Source organism: Osmerus eperlanus, chromosome 3, assembly GCF_963692335.1.
Source record: "Osmerus eperlanus chromosome 3, fOsmEpe2.1, whole genome shotgun sequence".
Lineage (NCBI taxonomy): Eukaryota > Metazoa > Chordata > Actinopteri > Osmeriformes > Osmeridae > Osmerus > Osmerus eperlanus.
In genome coordinates, this window is record NC_085020.1 from 1,927,021 (window position 1) to 1,946,263 (window position 19,243).

At 42.5% G+C, this 19,243-nt stretch overlaps 1 protein-coding gene across 1 annotated transcript in view; it reads right to left on the bottom strand.

Annotated features, from left to right (window-relative positions):
• Window positions 1-15,479, bottom strand: part of LOC134017083 (inactive dipeptidyl peptidase 10-like) — a 117,639-nt gene extending 102,160 nt beyond the window's left edge. Inside the window, exons 1-2 of the mRNA XM_062456387.1 lie at window positions 15,327-15,479; window positions 14,353-14,418 (exon numbers count right to left, since the gene is read on the bottom strand). Coding sequence (XP_062312371.1) covers window positions 14,353-14,397 — 45 coding nt within the window. The 5' untranslated portion in view covers window positions 14,398-14,418; window positions 15,327-15,479. The remainder of the gene's footprint in view (window positions 1-14,352; window positions 14,419-15,326) is intronic.
• Between the last annotated feature and the right edge of the window lie 3,764 nt (window positions 15,480-19,243).

The following is a 19,243-nucleotide window of genomic DNA, read 5'->3' on the forward strand; positions in this document are numbered from 1 at the left end:
CCCTCATCCACATACTGTATACAGTAAGGTTATTATCCATGTTATTTATTCTACCTATTGGTTTGTAGTTATTTTGAACCGGTCACTATGATTCATGGGTGAAACTAAAATAAGAGATGAAAAAGAAAGAAATAGCCAAGAACACGTAAGAACAGGCAGCAGGCTATGAGTCAATGGAAAATCCTTCGCTTGAAAAGCTGAAAGGGCCTTTTGTGCGTGGACTTGAAGAAGCTTGACATTACATTTACATTACACAACATAACTTGCGCTGGATTTTTTCCTTATTTTAAGCCACTGATATTCATGCTTTCATGCAAGTAATCCTTCATTCTGATAGTGACGCAAGTTAGAATTGGGGCTGATCATGTGGCTGGAAAGCACAGCCTTGTTGAACAGATGCAGGAAGGTACAACACAGGCTACTCCAGTGATACAGAATGGATCAAGGTGGCCAATTACAACCAAAAACACAAACTGTTTTGTATGCAATTTCCTTTCATACACCTTTCAACACAATTAGATTTTTACATCTTATCAGCTGAGTTTGTGCCATTTCTCAGCTAGGTGTCTGAAGGATTTCTGTGATTTGCATAAACATTTCCAAGGCCATTCTGGAAATTTAATCTGAGAACTATCCCAGTAATTGCCAGCTAATATGTTCTAGTTAGAATTAGGGACAACACCAGTCACCAGTGACTTGACCCAATCTAGGCCATTCACTCACAATTTTTTTGTGTAAGAACTGATTCCCTTTGAAAGATAAGAAATAGCAGTGATTTCACGGATGCCACCAACCAATGCATTACAGAGGGGATTATATATTTTTGATGAAAAGTCTATTTAAAGCTTAATTTCTGTCACCCTTGGAGACAACACACATTTGATCACAGGGCACTGAATAATTAAATACACTTCATGGAGATCATCAAAGATTGGGCTTCATGAGATAATCTCAATGCTTAACTTGTCACATTAACTCAAAAAGTGTCCCCCCAGTGTGTCAACTGATTAAATCCAAGAAACAAAATTATTTCTATTTTGACCTTGGGCAAGGCACTTCACCCTACTTGCCTCGGGGGAATGTCCCTGTACTTACTGTAAGTCGCTCCGGATAAGAGCGTCTGCTAAATGACTAAATGTAAATGTGTTTCTGCAAAGCAGCCTACTCCTCACTGACAAGCAAGCAGCCGACATGTTGAACACTGTCATTGCTTGGGGTTAGAGGTTGGATGTGTTTTCTGAAATTAATTATCGCTTTCGTCCAGCCTGACTCAGAAATGGGGCGTAGGCCTACTTGAGATGACTGCGGTTTGACTCAACCCACTTCTGAAATAACATGGTCTGTGACAGTCTGCTGGCAGATTGAGCAAGTAGAATTCTTCAAGAGTTCATCTTTCACCATGACCCAATAAAAGAGCAGCTCTTGAAACGCATTAGATTATTAACAGCAGCCTTAAATTAAATGTGTGTGCTATACAAGCTGGTCCTAGTTCCAATGAACTTTTTTGGTTTGGAGATAGAGGCTATAAGGAACTAACATAAAAACGATTAAAAGCAATTTTTATAAACCAATGTAGCCTAGGCCCTAATGTGCACTTTCATGTTCAGTTTTTATTTCTATTGGCCATCAATGTGAAATTGTTGAGTCATTCTCATTTTATGACATTCCTACATGCTCATCAAGAGAGAGATAAGCAGCCTACTGGTGCAAGTCAATATTTGACTTCCGTATGTGCAAAACAAAGTTCTTGACAGGCAGGTTGGCCGACAGCTGTCCACAGCCGTTGGTCCAGCAGCATTCTCACATACATCTTTATTCACGTGTGCCTGGTATGAACTTGAAGTCTAGCCTAGACTCCTAGGCATGCGAATCCATAAAACTCGTTTGATAACCAGAACTAGGTGAATGTATTTTTCAGGGGTGCACCGGTCGACGTGGGGACTGTCTCTCTCATCAGTTGGCCCCCCTTTATGTGGGGGCCGGGCCTCCCTACATAATTCATCAGATTCAGAATCCCACCAAAGCCTAGAGCGACGCGCAGGCTGGAATCAGAGCAGTCAAAGGCTAGACTAGCTCGCATATTGGGATGGGGGGTGGGCATAGTGACGCAGCCCTATGGCTGTTTGAGTCGATTGAATCAGTCATTGATTATAATTACTAGTTGCCTCGGTCACATTTTCTTTAAATCAAAGTGGAGATGGCTGTGGTCTCCATTTGAATTGGAAACGGAACACAAATGCGTGACCCGCAGCGCAATCAGAAAATGGAACAAAGGCGATGATGTAATTGGTTTTGAACGTGTTGTTTCTTTCTTTCCTGGTTACAATACAGCCGCTTAAAATTTCCGTTGTTGAAATGAATAGTATTTATATGAGCCGATGTGATGAGTTGCATCCTTCTCTTTTCACGAGTTTCTGCATAAGCGTTTTGTGCGCTTCATTCTCTCTATTCAATGGAGCCAATCACATTCTCATTTGAATTCAAAAAGCAGAGACGGAACGGGCTTATCTGCCTTTAGTGCTTCAGTACCGAAATTGCCGGACACAAATGACGTTAATATTAGTTTATTAAGTCATAAACTGAAAGGATGGATTCTGCATTTGACATCCTGGCATATTATGTGCTCAAAGTAAAACAAAAATTAATAAAAACGATTTTAGCACCTCTTTGTTGTCGTGTTGCCATTTGTTCTCAGTATAACTTAATCACTTGATGACCATGATATGAGAGCTTTTTGTCTGTAAGCTGATAAACATGCGGCTCGAGAAGCACTTGGTTTTCTTCAGAGGCAGTGGGAGGGAGAACCGAAGCCATCTGTACTGTTACATGCAGCTTCTCTCTCTCTCCGCAGGATGCTAACAGCATTAGACCCATTCAGCACAGGCCATCACAGTGACCCTGTGGTAGTGTCATTGAGATTGGGAAGTTTAGAGTTCGATCCCCAGTCAAACTCCACCAAAGAAAAACAATTGGGTAAATTTTGCCTGCTCAGCATTCAGCTGGTGTACAGTAGTATGTGGAGCGAGGCTGAATCCGAGGCTCTGGGAGTTCAATCAGAGGGACTCTTTCTGATGGGCCTGTACAGCAAGACCTACCTACACTTCTACTTCATGTACGACAGACCTTTGTTCATGTTGCTAATGGTGATTTAAACTTGGTATTTGTATTAAATGAACGGGCTGACACAAGCTTACGAAGTTGAAAGAGTACTTGATGACTATCTGAAAAGTCTAGCAAAATCTGGAAAGATTTTGGGGGAAATATTCTATTGTGACTTTCCAAGGGTTAATCCAGGGTACGTCACATTTTCTACTATTCAGTAAATCAGCAAGGTGGATCTTATGTGTCATACGTCTGAGCCCGAACACCCCATCACACCGTCCTGATGGCGAAGCGTGTGCTTCTATCCAGACCAGCCATCACACAGACATCCTTTCACTGGCCCTCTTTCCCCCAACACACACAGGATCCTCTTCCAGGCACATCCCAGCAAGGGCCGCCCGCTCACCCAGGAAGATCGACCATTACTTATTGACGGAGGCCTGTGGTGAGCGAGGGACTGACCGGGCAGGTCTGGGTCTGGGAGCTGCAGGCTGATGAATCGACCCTCTCAGATGTTCCATCAGCAGGGTCCGGGCTCCAGAGGGGTCCCACGGGCAGCCCCTCCAGAGGGGGCCCGTGGGCAGCCCCTCCAGAGTGCTCCGTCTCCTGAGTGGCTGGCGGCGACAATGACAGGCTCGCGCCCACAGCCCGCTGCCAGATTAAACCCCTCGGATCCTTCTGTTCGTTTCACGACTGTGTTTCTCAAACAGGGGTACGCGGAGGTACTACAGGGGGGTACGTGAGAGCATGGGTGGAGCGGGGGGCTTCTGGGGCACTGAGCCCCGAATGTTTGCCCAAAAGCCCCAAATATTTTTGGTTAAAAGTTAGGTTGCGCTCAAATTAATGCAAAATAATGTGGGTTAGGGTTAGTCATACTCATAGCATGCTCGCATAACCTGTGGAAGTTCCTATCTAAGCTTACATCAAACGTTCACTAGGAAATTGAAAACAATGAAAGTCGTGAAAATATGGGTATGAACTAGGCTAGCATTTATACCAAAAAAACATGGGTATAGGAGGTACTTGGATTCAGAAAACAGGAAAAGGGGGTTCTGAAGCCAAAAGTGTTTGAGAAGCACTGACCTGATCTCTAAAAACCTCTTCAGTTTAGCAGGGCTGGAATGATAAACCTACCGGTGTTCGCCATCTCAGTTTGATAAACTGCCTAGATGTTTTTACGGCAACCAGCATCGATCGTCTCAGAGGCTGCATCTTTACGAGGCAGCTGTTGGGGTTAGACTTTAAAGCTGCACGTCTGTAGGTCTCGGTGGAGGAGTGTCACTCAAGGTGGAACAGTCCAGCCCGACGTGACTCACCTAGGTAGGGAGAGAGACTATACAGTAAACAGGCTTTTTTTATGGTTCAAATTTCTTTTCCCTTTTATGTAACTGTTCAATGTTTTGTGTGCATGTGTGAAAAGCTGCTCCCTTGCTTTTGCCAAAAAAATCCAAAAATCATAAATAATTACACTGAAATCCATTAACTGCAACAGAGCAGCTATGTTTGTTATCACAGTGTCCTGATAAGTATTGTCGATAATAGATTTTCAGTTTGAATGAAACGTAATTTTGAAAAAAAAAAAATCATTGTGTCTGTCCACTGCACATCTACAGTCAGCTACAAGACGTCTCCAAACCGGTCGAAGCTGGTTGAGTAGGGGCAGAGGCTTATTGATCACCTTGTCTGATATTCAGCAAAAACTGCTCCAGTGGGGGGGTTCCGTCTTACTGTGTGTGGACTGTTCCGCCCTCATGGATATCTCCCAGTTTATCTGGGATCCCTCGATGACATTTAGCGTACCTTCAAGCCACAACAAACACCTCCAGCCTCCTCTCAGCTGTAGTGGCATCTGCTGGCCTTGGCCGGTGACTGTATGAGCTGGGAACATTCAGGCAGAGCTGCCAAGTGAACATCTGCTGCTGATGTACACCGCTCCAGAGAGCAATTTTAAAGCACAGATGTTTCTGGATAAATTCCCCAATTCAATTCCAATCGATCCTTAATGCAGATTTTAAAAAGTTTGTACAATTATGGTTTTATTTCAAATATTTTTGTGTTCAATATCCCCAGTCAAAGCTGAACTGCGTGACTGCACAATTGAAATTAGAGACCCTGGCTAGCCCATGAAAGATCTCTCCCTCATCATTCTCTACAGATGCTTCACTGATGTAATTCACCAAAATTCTGAGTGTACTATGAATATCAGGTATTCATATTGCCGTCCACAGTATGAAAAAGTATTTCAACTATTTCAGGCTCGATCTATAAACAGATCTAGCCTGGTGCAACGGAGGAAAAAATACAGGCCCCATTAATCTGTCAAGCTAATTCTCTTTAGCATTTAAATGCGCAAAGCATTCAACCCTGACCAGGTGTCAATACAGATACAGTAGATCTGCAGGGGCGCTTGGAAACTGTTATACCACTATAGCTAATGAGTAGACAGGTCTCAACACCCACCTGAAGAATGAGTCTGACAGTCTCGTGAAGGTCAGAGACTCGCTACTCATCCTCCGCATGAGCACCACCACGGGCTAATGATCATTAGGATTGATACCGCGCCCTTTGTTAAGCGTAAATTATCCTCCCTCCCTCCCCTCCCCCGTACAGGTGGGTCGATGGCTGACACAGCTTGACCTATGTCACCTTTAACGACAACAAAGTCACTGTCCCTTGATGACGGGTCAAACGCTTTAGTTTAATCAAATCTATGACCTTAAAGGGTCAGGAGGAAAACTGTCGTTCAAATCAAACACAAGTCTACAGGAACACTTATCAGTATGATATTAAAGAGTATCATATTCACACATGGCCTATTTATTGATTATGAGTTTGTGTTGTTAAAAGGAACTCGGTTGGATCAATTTCCAGTCATTCCATGGATGCATGGAATAGGGGAACTTGGTGTAAGTTAGTATGATGGCTGATTGTTCAAGGGTTTATAGAATTGTGAAATTGCTCGTATTTGTGGACTCCTCAGTCAATTTGTATAAGAATGTACATTTGCAACAAAAAATACATGTATTAGGATTCCTCCCCAGACCATTAAGAACTCTTTAAAGCCTCTTTCTTGGAGGCAGCACAAGGCATTGAAGCGTGGGCGTGTGTGTGGAGTGTGTGTATAGTGCGTGTATGTGGAGTGTGTGTGTATGTGTGTTTCCCACATCATAGTGTGGCTAGCAAGATGCCTTGGACCAAAATTGGTTTCAAGGAAGGAGAAGGGGCATTATAAATGTGGGAGGCCCAAATGTCCCCCTCCTCTGCCACAGGGCATTTATTACTTAACTGAGGAGTAAACTCAGACACGCACACACTGTTACTAATATTCTCACACACACACTACACACTTTAAAATATGTGTGTTTGGATCAAGTAGAGGCATCTGGCTACATTATTTGATTTATTTACTGACAAGAACAGCACCGGTTCAGGGGGCTTTGCTGGGTAATGAATAAAAACGAGAGGAAAGAGAGAGGGAAGAGTGTATCATTTTTTTTACAAAAGAAACATGTTTCCACATGCCTCAGCGTACTACCCAGGCAGTAATGACACAGAGCTGTAACCTCAGCAGTAATGACACAGAGCTGTAACCTCAGGGAGAAGCAGTTGCTGGCACACTGCAGGGCCTTCGAAGCCGACACGTCTCTATAAGGGCTGTCATCATGCAACCCCACTCAGAAATGACATCCTCATCCCTTTGTGCATGTAGAAGACCCAGTCTCAGTAAGACTATCTGTTCTGCATTACTCACTGCTGTCACACAGCGTACACATGCAGCACTGCTGTAATCTGGGGCCTGGCAGGTGTACAGAAAAGTAAACCTCATTATGTCAGAGATGAAGCTAGCCCTGTTTGCACTGTAGGTATTGTATGTGTCCAATAATCTTCCTCAGGGAATTCTTTTGAAATACAGATGTGTCCTTACCTATTCACTCTAACAGCGTTACGACCCAAGGGCACGGAGTACAGTGTTGTTGTAATCTCTCTCTACTGTATACAAAAGAAAAAATGCAAGTAGAAAAAAAGTCTGGAAAGGGTACAGCTCAGTGGTTAGAGCACCTGACTGCCATCAAGAGGTTGCAGGTTTAAATCCTCCCCATGTACTGCCGGGCCTACTTCACTGTGGATGAGGGGGTTTGCTAAATGAATGTGACATTACATTATGTACCTGAAGGCAACACTGCATAGCCCTGTTGATATGCTCCTCACACTACAGGTACTTACACATCTAAGACCTCCACCTACTCTGACCAGAGCTCTCTAAAGAGGGAAGAACGATTTACATCAGTAATTTGGAGGTCAGGCGTAAAACGATTTTTTCTACATGAGCAAAACAGATTAATCTGGTTTCAACATGCAACAAGAGAAAACATTTTGATGACTATAAATATCTACACTGGGATTTTTGACATAACTGTATTTCAGTTTCTGTATTTATATGATATGTTTGTCTGATATCTGATAAAAGGGGAAAAGGTTTTGTAACAAACATTGAAAAGAAAAACATAATGGAAAGCGGGCCGGGATCTACCAACCATGCGTCACCAGGGTTGTGAACAAACGCTAGAACCATTACCTTTTCTCAAAAGAGGAAGACAAACACAAAAACTGTTCATACTTAAATTCATACTTTTGTGAAACACTTCAAAATGAGTGAGCATATTTGACTTTTTCTGAAAGGGATTGAAGCCCAACAAAATACTTGAGGCACAACTGCTGCCACTGCAAATGCCCACCACATTTTACATACAAGTCTCCCAATCTATTTCTCAGAATAGCAAACCAATTCTTCAAAGCTGCAAGGCAGGCTTCTGCGTTGGCCACGGCTGAAGAGGTTTAAAGGATGGTGACACTCTGTTGATATGTCACCAGATTGCTTTTGGACAAAAAAACACATTGAATGTCAAGAGAAATGGAGGTCAGCATGACTTCAAAAACACCAATGCTTTGTGAAAAATGACAGGTTAACGATTGTCATAAAGTGACAACAAATTCCCTATTTCGTAACGTCAATTGTTTGTTGCAGGAATGGAAATGAAAGGTTTGGAAGTTGTTTTGGGGCCTTCAGCACCCTGCCTGAGGAAAGAGGGAGAAAATATTCACAGTGGACCTATGAGCTTGAACACTTACCTAAAAGGAAGAAACGGCTAGATTCTTTGGGGTCTAAAATATGATTAGACAAGCTACAAGCAACATTTTGTCTCAATAATAATTTGACAAATAGTTAGACGTTCATATTAGGATGGCAAAATCAATTCCAGAACTTCCAGACATGCACCTACAGCGGAGACGTAATTCAATAGCACTTTGTATTATCGGGACTGTGTGCTGTGGGATCTTCGCCACGTCGCTACAGAGCCAAAACAAATGGCATTCATCATGATTACAAATATTTGATTAAATATTTATTCATTCAGATCTCAAGTACTGAAAAATAATTATAATTTTCAGCATCTAATTATTTGTGTAATTTATTTAAATACAATTTGCTATTGCGTAGTAGTCAAAGCAATTACCGTTCTGAAGCTGGTTCCACTTGGGCTGAATGAGAAGATGAATAGCCAATCAGCCAAATGCATCCAAATGGCAAACACGCTTGTCTTTGATCCTCTGTAGACTAACAGGAGCTAATAAACCCGGTATTAACTAAGTCCCCAGGTAGTAGCACATCTGTCAGTGTCAGTTCTTGTCTACGATAATAACATCATACACAACTGTAAATCCTGTCGGCATACAGCACAGAGGGGACTGTTTTACAACTTCCAGAGGGACTTTTTGTTGCCGTTCTCTATGTATCACAGGATCCTATGGGGAGGCATGAATTCAGGGATATGTTTAAACTGCTCCCCTCTCTCAATAAACGCTTAGTAAACAAGACTTGGCTGTAATAATAGGCCTAGAATAGCCTTTATCGACCAACTATCTCCAGATACACGCTGCTTTGTTATTTATACAGAACAATGCTTTCGTCATCTGCTTTGCAACGAAGAGCTTTTCCCCCCTGTACACTTAGACTTTCGCCATTTTACAGTAATTAAACAGAATCTCGTTTTAAGTAAGAATGCAACGAGCGAGTGTAACCCATGGAATAGCCCATGGAATATTGAAAGTTTAAAGTGAGCCGTATCACAATGGAAAACCGATAACGGACCCTGCCCCCAAACTATTTGGAAATGCTATGCAAATTATTTTTATATCATTATAGCATTTCCAGGCTCCCTGACACCATCTATATCCCTTAGGGAATCCCTTGTTCAATAACTGCTAAGCGATTAATAGAATCCCAGTGGTCCAACTGCACAATCCCCCCCACACACTTACTAACCAGAGGAACAGGGCCGTTTAATGGGGGTTAGTGTGATGGGACTGGAAAACAGAGGTGAGTTTATTTGCAGCATTCTCAGTGACTTAGCTCATTAGTGCAGATCCCTCCTCATCACAAAACAGGGCCTAATCACCTAAACACCTTCGCCTCTAAGCCACAGTATGTTGCGTTTTTATGTGTCCTACCATCTCTACCACCCGGCCACAGCTTGAGATCAGTGGAAACCAAGTGGTCCTCTAGGTAGAAGTGCTGTTTAGCCGTTGTGTCAGAGCCCAGTTGGTCCTGCATGTGGAGGAGCCACAGAGAACTCTCCCAGCTAAGAGCCAAGATGCAGATTCATTTCCCTCCGCAGTGCTAGTCTGTCTGACTGTTCAAACACTCCACAAATTCAGACAGATTGGCCGCCTTATACCTGCTTGAAAACACGATTGAAAATGCCCTTAGAGGGCTGACAGCAGCAACGATAAGGCTCCCTGTCTCTTTGTCCCAAAGATGGACGACCCTCCGTCCGCAGGGGGGAGAGAAGGAGTATCGACAGCCCAACACATCTTTGGAGCGGGTGAGATATGAACATGACGCCCCCCCCACCCCCTCCCCCGCCGAGGACCCTCGCATCTGATTGGTCGGCTTTGTTGTGGTCCCTCCATGACGGCTAGGAGATGAGGCCCCCGCTCGCCCTGAGAAATTAGTGCCATCAGCATCTCGGCATCTGGATTAATGTGGGCCTGCGGTGTCGAGGCGCAGAACGGAGGCTCATTTGTTTGGATTCCCTTCTCCATTAAATAATAATAAGGGGAATTCATAGAGCTCCAGCAGCTCTGTGAGGCCACACAGAGGGAGGGGGAGGGGGTGGGGGGGTGAACGGCCAGACTCATCACACTCTGTAATCTCTGGTGAAATTAAAACGCCTCAGACAGCTGCATTGAGATCCCTCTCCTTCTTATGCTGCCCCCCCCCTTCTTCCCCCTGTTTCAAACCGTGTTTCCAGGCACCATGTCTTGGCCTCTGTTCATCTCTTGCTGCTGCCAATGTAAAAGAAATGAGGCGAGTTATTTTCCTCCATTTCACTTTTCTGGATGAACATGCAGGGCCTGCAGGTGTCTTGTGTTGGTGCCCTCACCCCCTCTCCCCCCCCCCCCTCTCTGCAGGTGATGTGGGTCAGGTGACCCGGCTGTTGTATTTGAGTCTATTGATTTACACCTCTGACCAATTTCGGTTGTGAGTTTTCACTTCGGCACGGTCCAACAGACATAATAGAATTGAAGGAGCAGAAAGCACACAGACAGCGAAAAGCCATTTAAAAACAATTAGCATGTATCATTAGGCAGCGGCGAAAGAAAATACCTGAAGGAAGGAGAGGGAGGGAAGGAAAGAACAGTAACGGCTGGTCCAAGGACATTGGTGTCCACAAGAACAGGGGAAATGAGAGAGTGTTTCCTCTGATAATCTGCCCATCCCGATGAGGTCTGGGTGACTGCCCCCCACCACAATAACTGCACCTGTATATGCCACATGATGTCACAACTCTGACCCGCAGGAAACTTCTTAAGCGCTAAATTCCAACTCGAGTGCTTTGGAGGTAAACTTTTATACTTGATGAGTTTGTTGTTAGTTGCAATCTCTTTCCTAAGCAGTTAGATACAGTCCTTACATTGCTGATCCAGTCTATACACTGCCACACACATACACACTTACACACAAACACACACACAGACAACCACACACTTCCCGGAAAGAAAACAAACACAAGCACATAATAAAATAAATCACAGCTGTTTTATCATTTGAATGAATCAACTGCGTGCTGTCGTGAAACGTCAATCGCTTCTCAAACGACCAATCAAAACGTGAGTGCAAGGGGCGTGTGATTCCACTCATCCACAGAATTTACAGCTAAACTTTCCAGCACTTTCCAGACTTCATTACTGTGGTGTTTATGAGACTTGGTGGACGGCCAGGCAAAACTATTCAATTTGAGAGGAATGACAGTTGAGAGTGGTGTGAAGCAGCACATTCTTAATTCATTTATTCACTGGACAAATTGTTTTGTATGAGTTACATTATGTTGGGATATACGCAGCCTATTAGATATTCAATATTACGTAAACAATCATGCAGTGTATTCATAAATATTTCTGCTCAATATGTTCCTGAGAGAATCAAGTTTCCTATTTTCATTCAAATCCTTAAAAAGCAAAAATAAAGTAGAAATGTTAATGTCCCTCATAAAGGCTATCAATCAAGTCTTCATTTGTTGTTTCAAAATACTTCACGAAGCACCAAAAAGACAGTAGCACAAACAATATTACATGTGTAGCTTAACCCAAAGTATTGTAGTTTCAGTCAAATGGAAATAAACTACAACCTCTAACTAGTAGCAGGGGTATATCTTTTGGTGGAGGTTACTAGACACTGTCTTTCAGTTAGAAATAAATAAAATAAAACGATTTAATTATGACTTTATAATGAGAAGTTTGCCATGACTCACACCACTGGAGTGTCAAATTAAAGCTATAATGAGCAGTTGCTTGTAAAAAAAAAAATATACAAATGAAAAAGTACTTAATTCGCAATTGTGATTAGGCCAAACTCAGCAGGCATGACACATGATGTCCCCCTGTATGAGGACTGCCACATTCTCCGACAATCAGACATGTTGGACATCAACCAAAATCCCATTATAATATCCGCTAATTGATCATTGTTTGGTTTTTGTGTTAGATGTTTCACATGTGTTTTGACCTGCAGACTAGACATTTGAATGCAAATAAGTTACAATATGCAAACACACGCAGAGACACACTCACTGTCTTTTCTTGACAAAAAATCACCGTTGGAAGGTTGAGGTGTGGCACTCATCTTCGGTATGAGATGAAAGGGATTTAAGTACATAAAGACCGTTGTCCTCAGAGGGTCCTACAAGGTGAATTTTATTCTCAGTATTGTTTCCGTAGCCGTTCGATCCCTGTATTGCTGATAAGATTGATCACTCCCACTTTGTGATGAGATTTCAAAAGGGAAGGATGTGGTTCACTGCTTGTGCCTAAGAGGGTGTTCTAAAAAGTTTCTAGGAACTTTGGTAGTCTGGACAGATATTCATATCAAGTCAGATATCTATTTTGTTGACTATCCTTCTTTACCTACCATATCTCGTAATATCTCATAGCCTCATCGATTACTTAATGTCATTTGCACAATTAATTATTTATTTGTTTATTAATTTTCAAAATGTTCTGTTTGTTTTTAGATTACATGGTTCCTTTAATTATATCATGCGTCCTTCGTTTGATTAGCTATTTTTGTTAAATTAACTACATTAAGCATGTGGGAGGACATTTAGTAGCTGTTGTATTACATAGAGTTGTGCAAAACTATGGGAAAAAAAGGGTTTTAGGTTACCTCACTAGCGGGTGAAAAAATAAAACATCCAGAGGCAAATTTGAATTGAGGCAAAACAAGTTGAACTGCACCACCAAACTTAGTGTCAGATGGGCGTGAATATGTATATGTAAAAGAATACACTCTCAAACAAACCAACCATTCTGAGGAGATTCTTGGATAACGCTTCAGTCCCTTCACTCAGAGGACAAACAAAGGGTTAAAGAACTCTGAAGAACTGGGACTGAACCCAGCTAGTTTCCCAACTCATTTACAAGTCACTTGAGGGACAACTTATTGGCTCTCTACAAAAGGACAATGGATGTCTGGCAGATGGACCCTCAGACGCTGAGGACCACTGGACCCTACTTTACCGACACTGAAGTGCAAACCCCTATCTGGCACTGGCTGTGTGACAGCCAATTGAATTTTATGTATTCAACCCAGTGGGAAACAATCTCCATGTAAATGAAAATGTATCGTACAGACAAGAGACTTATAGAAGTCCTTAAAGCCAAGAGTGCATTTTAGTCCAGACGGTTGTGATTGCTCCCCTTACCCCACGATTCAAGTAGGAGGATGTTTTGACGCCAAATGGATTTCTATCTCCTCCACCATAACTGTGTTCCCAAATGATTGTTTGGAGATGAGGGGGGCGATCCCGACGGGGTAAGCAGCGTCTGTTTAGGGAGATAGGTTTGTTCCTTATGAACATTTAGCTCTGGGTAGGGGAAGCAAGCCCACAGACACGATTACTGGGGAACATGTGCTCAGGCAGGAATGATTACAGGAGAGGAATTCTTTGCAGACGCCTCATAGCGATGCTAATGAAAACACATCTACCTGAGGCGGAGAGAACGGCGCATGCTAATGTGTCCTCATGTGTCTTTGTGTTTGTGGGAGAGACAAAGATGGTGAGACAAAGATATCTATCTGTAAACAAATGTATAGTGAGTTTGTTGAGTGTGCTTTTGTTTACGTGGGTGTTTGTGTGTACAAAAATCTGAGTGCTTTGCATGAGTATCATTCAGAATAAAACATTGATGAAGTTGTAACTCTCAAGAGCCTCCCCTTAACAACAGCTCACATCTCAGTCTCACGCACACAAAAATGAATCACAACCAATGGAAATGTTGTAATGTAAGGTTTCGAAATGCCTTAGCAAGAAGTTGTGAATAATTTATTTTTGGTTGTTAATGAAGTGCTAAGGAGCAGACAGTAGTTCATTGATTGAGAGGCGAATGACTGGCATCCGTTTAAATGCAACTTGGGCTGGGCTTCATCTATCATTTTCTCACTGTTTGAGGAAAGGGCAAATATTTTGAGAGCAAATTGGCTTCACAACCTTGCAAGAGTGGCCCGTTTCAAGAGGCCCTTGCATGAGGAACTGTGGGTGAAATCTGATTACCTCTGAGTATTTTGTACCTCCTCAGACTTCTCCCCCTCTTCTCCCTGAATAAACAGCCCATATCTCCGGCAAGTGGCTGCAATTGATTTCCACCTTATTTCTCAAATCCCAATACCTCAGGGCTCTCTGTCTTCTCTACCTTAAGATGGGATCCAATCATTCCCCACAGGCCAAAACACTTCATTCACTTCGAATTGATACTGATCTGCAGAGGCAAAAAGTAGGAGGGAGGAGCAGGTTATTTTATCCGGTGTTAAGATAATAGTACTTGAATCCACAAAAAGGGATGCAGAATATGCAATACATGTGGCAAAGTGAATTTCAATGCATTGTTTTGCCATGTGCCACGCCCATGGTTTCATCCTAGTGGAGTTAATTTTTCCATAATAATTAATACAGCATTGCATATATTACTGTCAATACATGGGAGTCAGGTGGCTGAGCGGTTAGGGAATCAGGCTCGTAATCTGAAGGTTGCCAGTTCGATTCCCGGCCGTGCGAAAATGATGTTGTGCAAGGCAAATTTATATGTGCTACATATACTGTGTTTTAATTTGACAGAAAGTGTGGTTTATCTTGAAAGTAATACATTCACATTTAGTCATTTAGCAGACGCTCTTATCCAGAGCGACTTACAGTAAGTACAGGGACATTCCCCCGAGGCAAGTAGGGTTGTATAATCAATCTATGTTTTTGGTTGTGTCATCCAAACAAATGTATTTATAGATTCAGTAATTGGTTTAAGTAGCACTATCTTAATCTGAAACAAGATGTCTCACATGGAAATGCTTCTACATCCTCTGCAAATGATCTAATCTCTCTAAACTGTGAAGGTGACAGGCAGTATGAAAGGATGATCTCACACTTGATGTTTTTATGCAAAGTAAACTTCTACATAAGGAACAAACATGACAGACCAATTATTTATTTGAGTTAACATTACCGACTAGCATACTGAGAGATAATTGAGTACATTAAAATGTAGCAAAAAAATTGTTAACTAGCTACCCTAGCTCGCTAACATTACTGGTCAAATCCTAGATAGCTACAGTAGAGCTAGCCTAGCTAGCACTAGCTACTGTACTTTTACTGTGTGAGTCAGATGAACCTTACCTTCGTAATGGTTGATGTAGCTCGAAACGTACGATTTGAATCAAATTTCCCTCTTGCTTGAAGGGCAGCAACATAGAATGCTTTATACATCCTTGATTGTCATTTTGGGAAGACAACCCGAAATCATCTAAAAAACAGCATTTTGTGTTTGAGAATATTCTGCTCGTTACCGGCGTAACTATTGGCGTTTTGGTCATGATAAATTAAAGGCAAAATGTCATTAAACATTTTAAAGAATTTTAATAAGAATTGTAACAGTAGGGGCCTATATTTAGGCTATTCATTTTTCATACTTTTTCATTTTTCATTGGTTTGGCGGCCCACCGGTTGGGAATCGCTGGTCTAGACAGATGATTTGGAAAACATCCAGTCCCCTGCGTCAGAGATACATTTTGCAATCACTGCATATCTATATATTTTTATATTGTTTTGTACCGTCCTAAAAATCTGTTATTAAATCTGACTCTAATCTCAGTCTGACACTTACGACACACCAAGATGAAACGTTTTAAATCCCTGGTCCGGTTTGTGAATACCCTTCCTCCTGCCCTCTGTGGACGGAACAGTCGGAAGGTGATGCAAGTGGACGAAGGCGAGATTGGAGAAGGTGTGGAGAGGGAGAAGGTCAAGCCAGCTTGGCCCATTTTGATGGAGCAAGTCTAGAACACAATGTACAATTTTCCATAATATGTCCAAGCAACAGGTCAGTACCAATAAGGGCGAAATCTATCAAACTGTTCTGTTCCATTGAAGTCAATATCATTCTTCTATGTGTGTGTGCGAACGCGTGTGCGGGTGGGTGTGTACGTGTGTGTGTCTGTGCATGTAGGATACATGCATGTCTTTAGACGGTTTCAAATGTGTAGGCTATGTTTTTTCCAGGAGACCACAAGCAACAGCAATCCTGTTTGCCATTTTCACTATTGAACATCAGAGCAATTGCAGGCAGATATTGCCTTATAACGGAGATTGAGCATTGAAATAATCACGACTGACACGGAACTCAGATCTGGTTGCTTAAATGTTTTCCCTGCTCAGAACCAGATGTGAAAGATAAGTAGCATACAGAGATAACAACATTAGAACAACGTTTGAACTTTGTCTGATAATATAGGCTATCGTTAAACAATAACCCAGTGATTTGTTCATTATTACCAAGCTCATGCCTCCAATGTTTGTTTTTAATTTTAAATTGCATAAAGTGCCTCCAGTTCTTAAAAGCTAGATAGTGTTGTCAATGTGCCAGGGGTGGCACAAGGCTAATGCTATTTTTCAAATAGCCTACACTCAGCCAAAGCATTTCTTTCATAATGGTTACAAAGAGAGCCAAGCACTGTCAAGATTAATAAGAAGTATTTGGCTCCTTTCAAATATATTCTAAGAAATTACTTTTTTTATTGAGATAAAAAAAAAATGCTCCTACAAAGCAATTCTGAAAAACATCTGTGGGGAAAATAATCTGCGTCACATTTTAGGTAGGGGAGACCGGGACCGGGTTTCTTATTGGTCAAACGGACAGTGTTACAACTAACCCCTAACCAACTAAGAAAATCATTAGGATCACGCTGAAGTTGATTTGTCTTGTAGACATTGTCATTTCTGGTCCGTGTTCAATTATTTGAACACTGAAAGTACTATTTCTTACAAGTAAGACTGAGTTAAAAAGTTAAGTGAGTAATAATAATGGTAATTGTTTCTCATCGGCTACACCACGCTGAAACATTCCTGAGACACAGCTTGTTACGGCCACATGTGTTGTATTATTACGATTGATCGCATTTCTATGGATGGATGGATGGATTAAAAAGTAAAATAAACCCCAAAATGATTCACCTATGCACTTGCAAACCCCAAAATCTATTTCATCAACGGTTTTAATTAACTGTCACAATCCTGTGGACGGAACCATCAGACGACCTGACGTAAGCCTACAGTAGAAGCAGGGTTCTGTTGTCAACATGAAAGGAACACCTGTCAGACACGACGTGATTGGACGCTGCGTCTGCCAGATCAGAGTTGTAGCAACAACAAACCCTGAGAGGCAGATGGCAGGTGTGGTGAACGACCCTGTCAGTGACCTTCCCCGTTCCTCTGAGGAAGCCGCCTGCTCGTAATAGGCTGTGAGGCATGGTACTGCGCCGCTGTCAGGGAGACGGAGGGAGCGACGGTAGATTTGGCGGCAGCTATAAGGAGCGCAGAGGCTGGTGGTGTCAGCAGGTGATGGGTTCTAATGTCGGCGGGGTTCAGAGAGGCAGGGTGATCAGACAGGTGAGGACAGGAGAACACAGATCTGAGCTTTGATGTGAAAGATGTGGTCTGGTGAGGACCACGAAACGGCAGACGAAAGTAATGTCAAGTAGAAACAACCGGAGCTGGGTCATTCATCACGCTGAAGTCCGTTTCACTTCTGAGAAGAGGTTATTGTATTTCAGTATGAACTTTGATTTTAAGCACATTTTTAAATTTAATATTTGTTTAAAAAAAATCCAATTACTAACGACATTTCCAAACTGTGCTCACTTCCCTCCTCCCTACAAAGACAAGCTGTTCCTACAGAGCATCGACAGAAAGCCCCTTACTCCCTTGGTTCTTCGTTAATAAAGTTATCGCTAAAACTGAAACAAGAAAACTTGACAGCGGATAACCTACGAAAACATCACATCCAGGGATTCAGTGAACCAATCGTGGGGTTTGGTTATTCAGTATTTGGAAAAAACATAAAATGATGCTTTTGCTTTTTGGAATGCCACACTAAGGTCAACTGAACCATCTGTTTCCCTCCTATGTCCCAATTATGTACATTTGCCAACTGAACGAAGCTCTACTCTACTTCCTGCAGATATTCAAATTGTACTCCTCCCTGACCCTCAGTCCTCGGCCAAAAGTCTAAATGTCCTTATGCTAATAGTCTTTCTGTGCCAAAAGGTGATTACCCAAGGCATTCAGAACACAGTGTACTGTTTAATGAAAAACAATCAGCTTGAAATGACCTGCGTACATGAATATGGAAATCATGAATTACTACAAGATTTATGTTAATATCTCAATTCAAAACCACTTAAACTCTTGGAGAAGTGAGATGGGATTTTTTAAATAACATGAAATAAGAATATTAAACTATGGATACTCGTTTTTTTGGGACCGTGGCACACCATATCAAGACCCCGTATGACCGTCTGTAAGTTGAAAGGAAGAGGCTGAAGAGAGAAAATAAACGTAGGAAGGTGAGATGAGGTAAACATTAGCTGTGCTTCAAACCTCCCTTCCTGCGCTCGCTCTCTCTCCTCTCCCTGCACACGAGGGGGGCTCGTCCTCCCTCCCTCATTCTGACTCCTATCACCTCCAACATCTCAGCCTGTCTGTGTGATATCTCCTCCTGGACTTGATCCCATCCACTTCTATTCAACCATCAGGCTTGAACCTCTTTTATCTTCCCTCTACTCCCCTGGCCCTTCAATCTATCTTGACTCCGCCGAGTCCGGAATCTGCCTGATAAAAAACCCATTCGACAACCTTGACGCCCCCCCCCCTTCCATCATACTAACTTCTAATGGGCTCTGAAATTTGACTTCTACCTCGGGACAACTGCAACAGAATGAGATTTACAGGTGAGTGAGGCCTGAAGAATTCTTAGCAGTACAATGAATGCTTGATGGTCAATGAAGCTGGGCGTTTTAAAGGGGAACATCTCAGGATCTAAAGGCTTGGCTTCTGTCAAGAGTCCAGTGTGCTGATCCATACCTGCTGTCTGCAGCATTACTGCAGCACCTCTGTCCTGCTGGTGTGTTCCTGCTACAGGAGCAGGGACCACACCGGGGCACCTGGGGACCCAGTCCACATGCTCCTGTCCATGGCTTGGTCAGTTTTGGTCAGAGCACATCTTTATATTCTTCTTTTGGATTTTGGTTGTTTGCCAT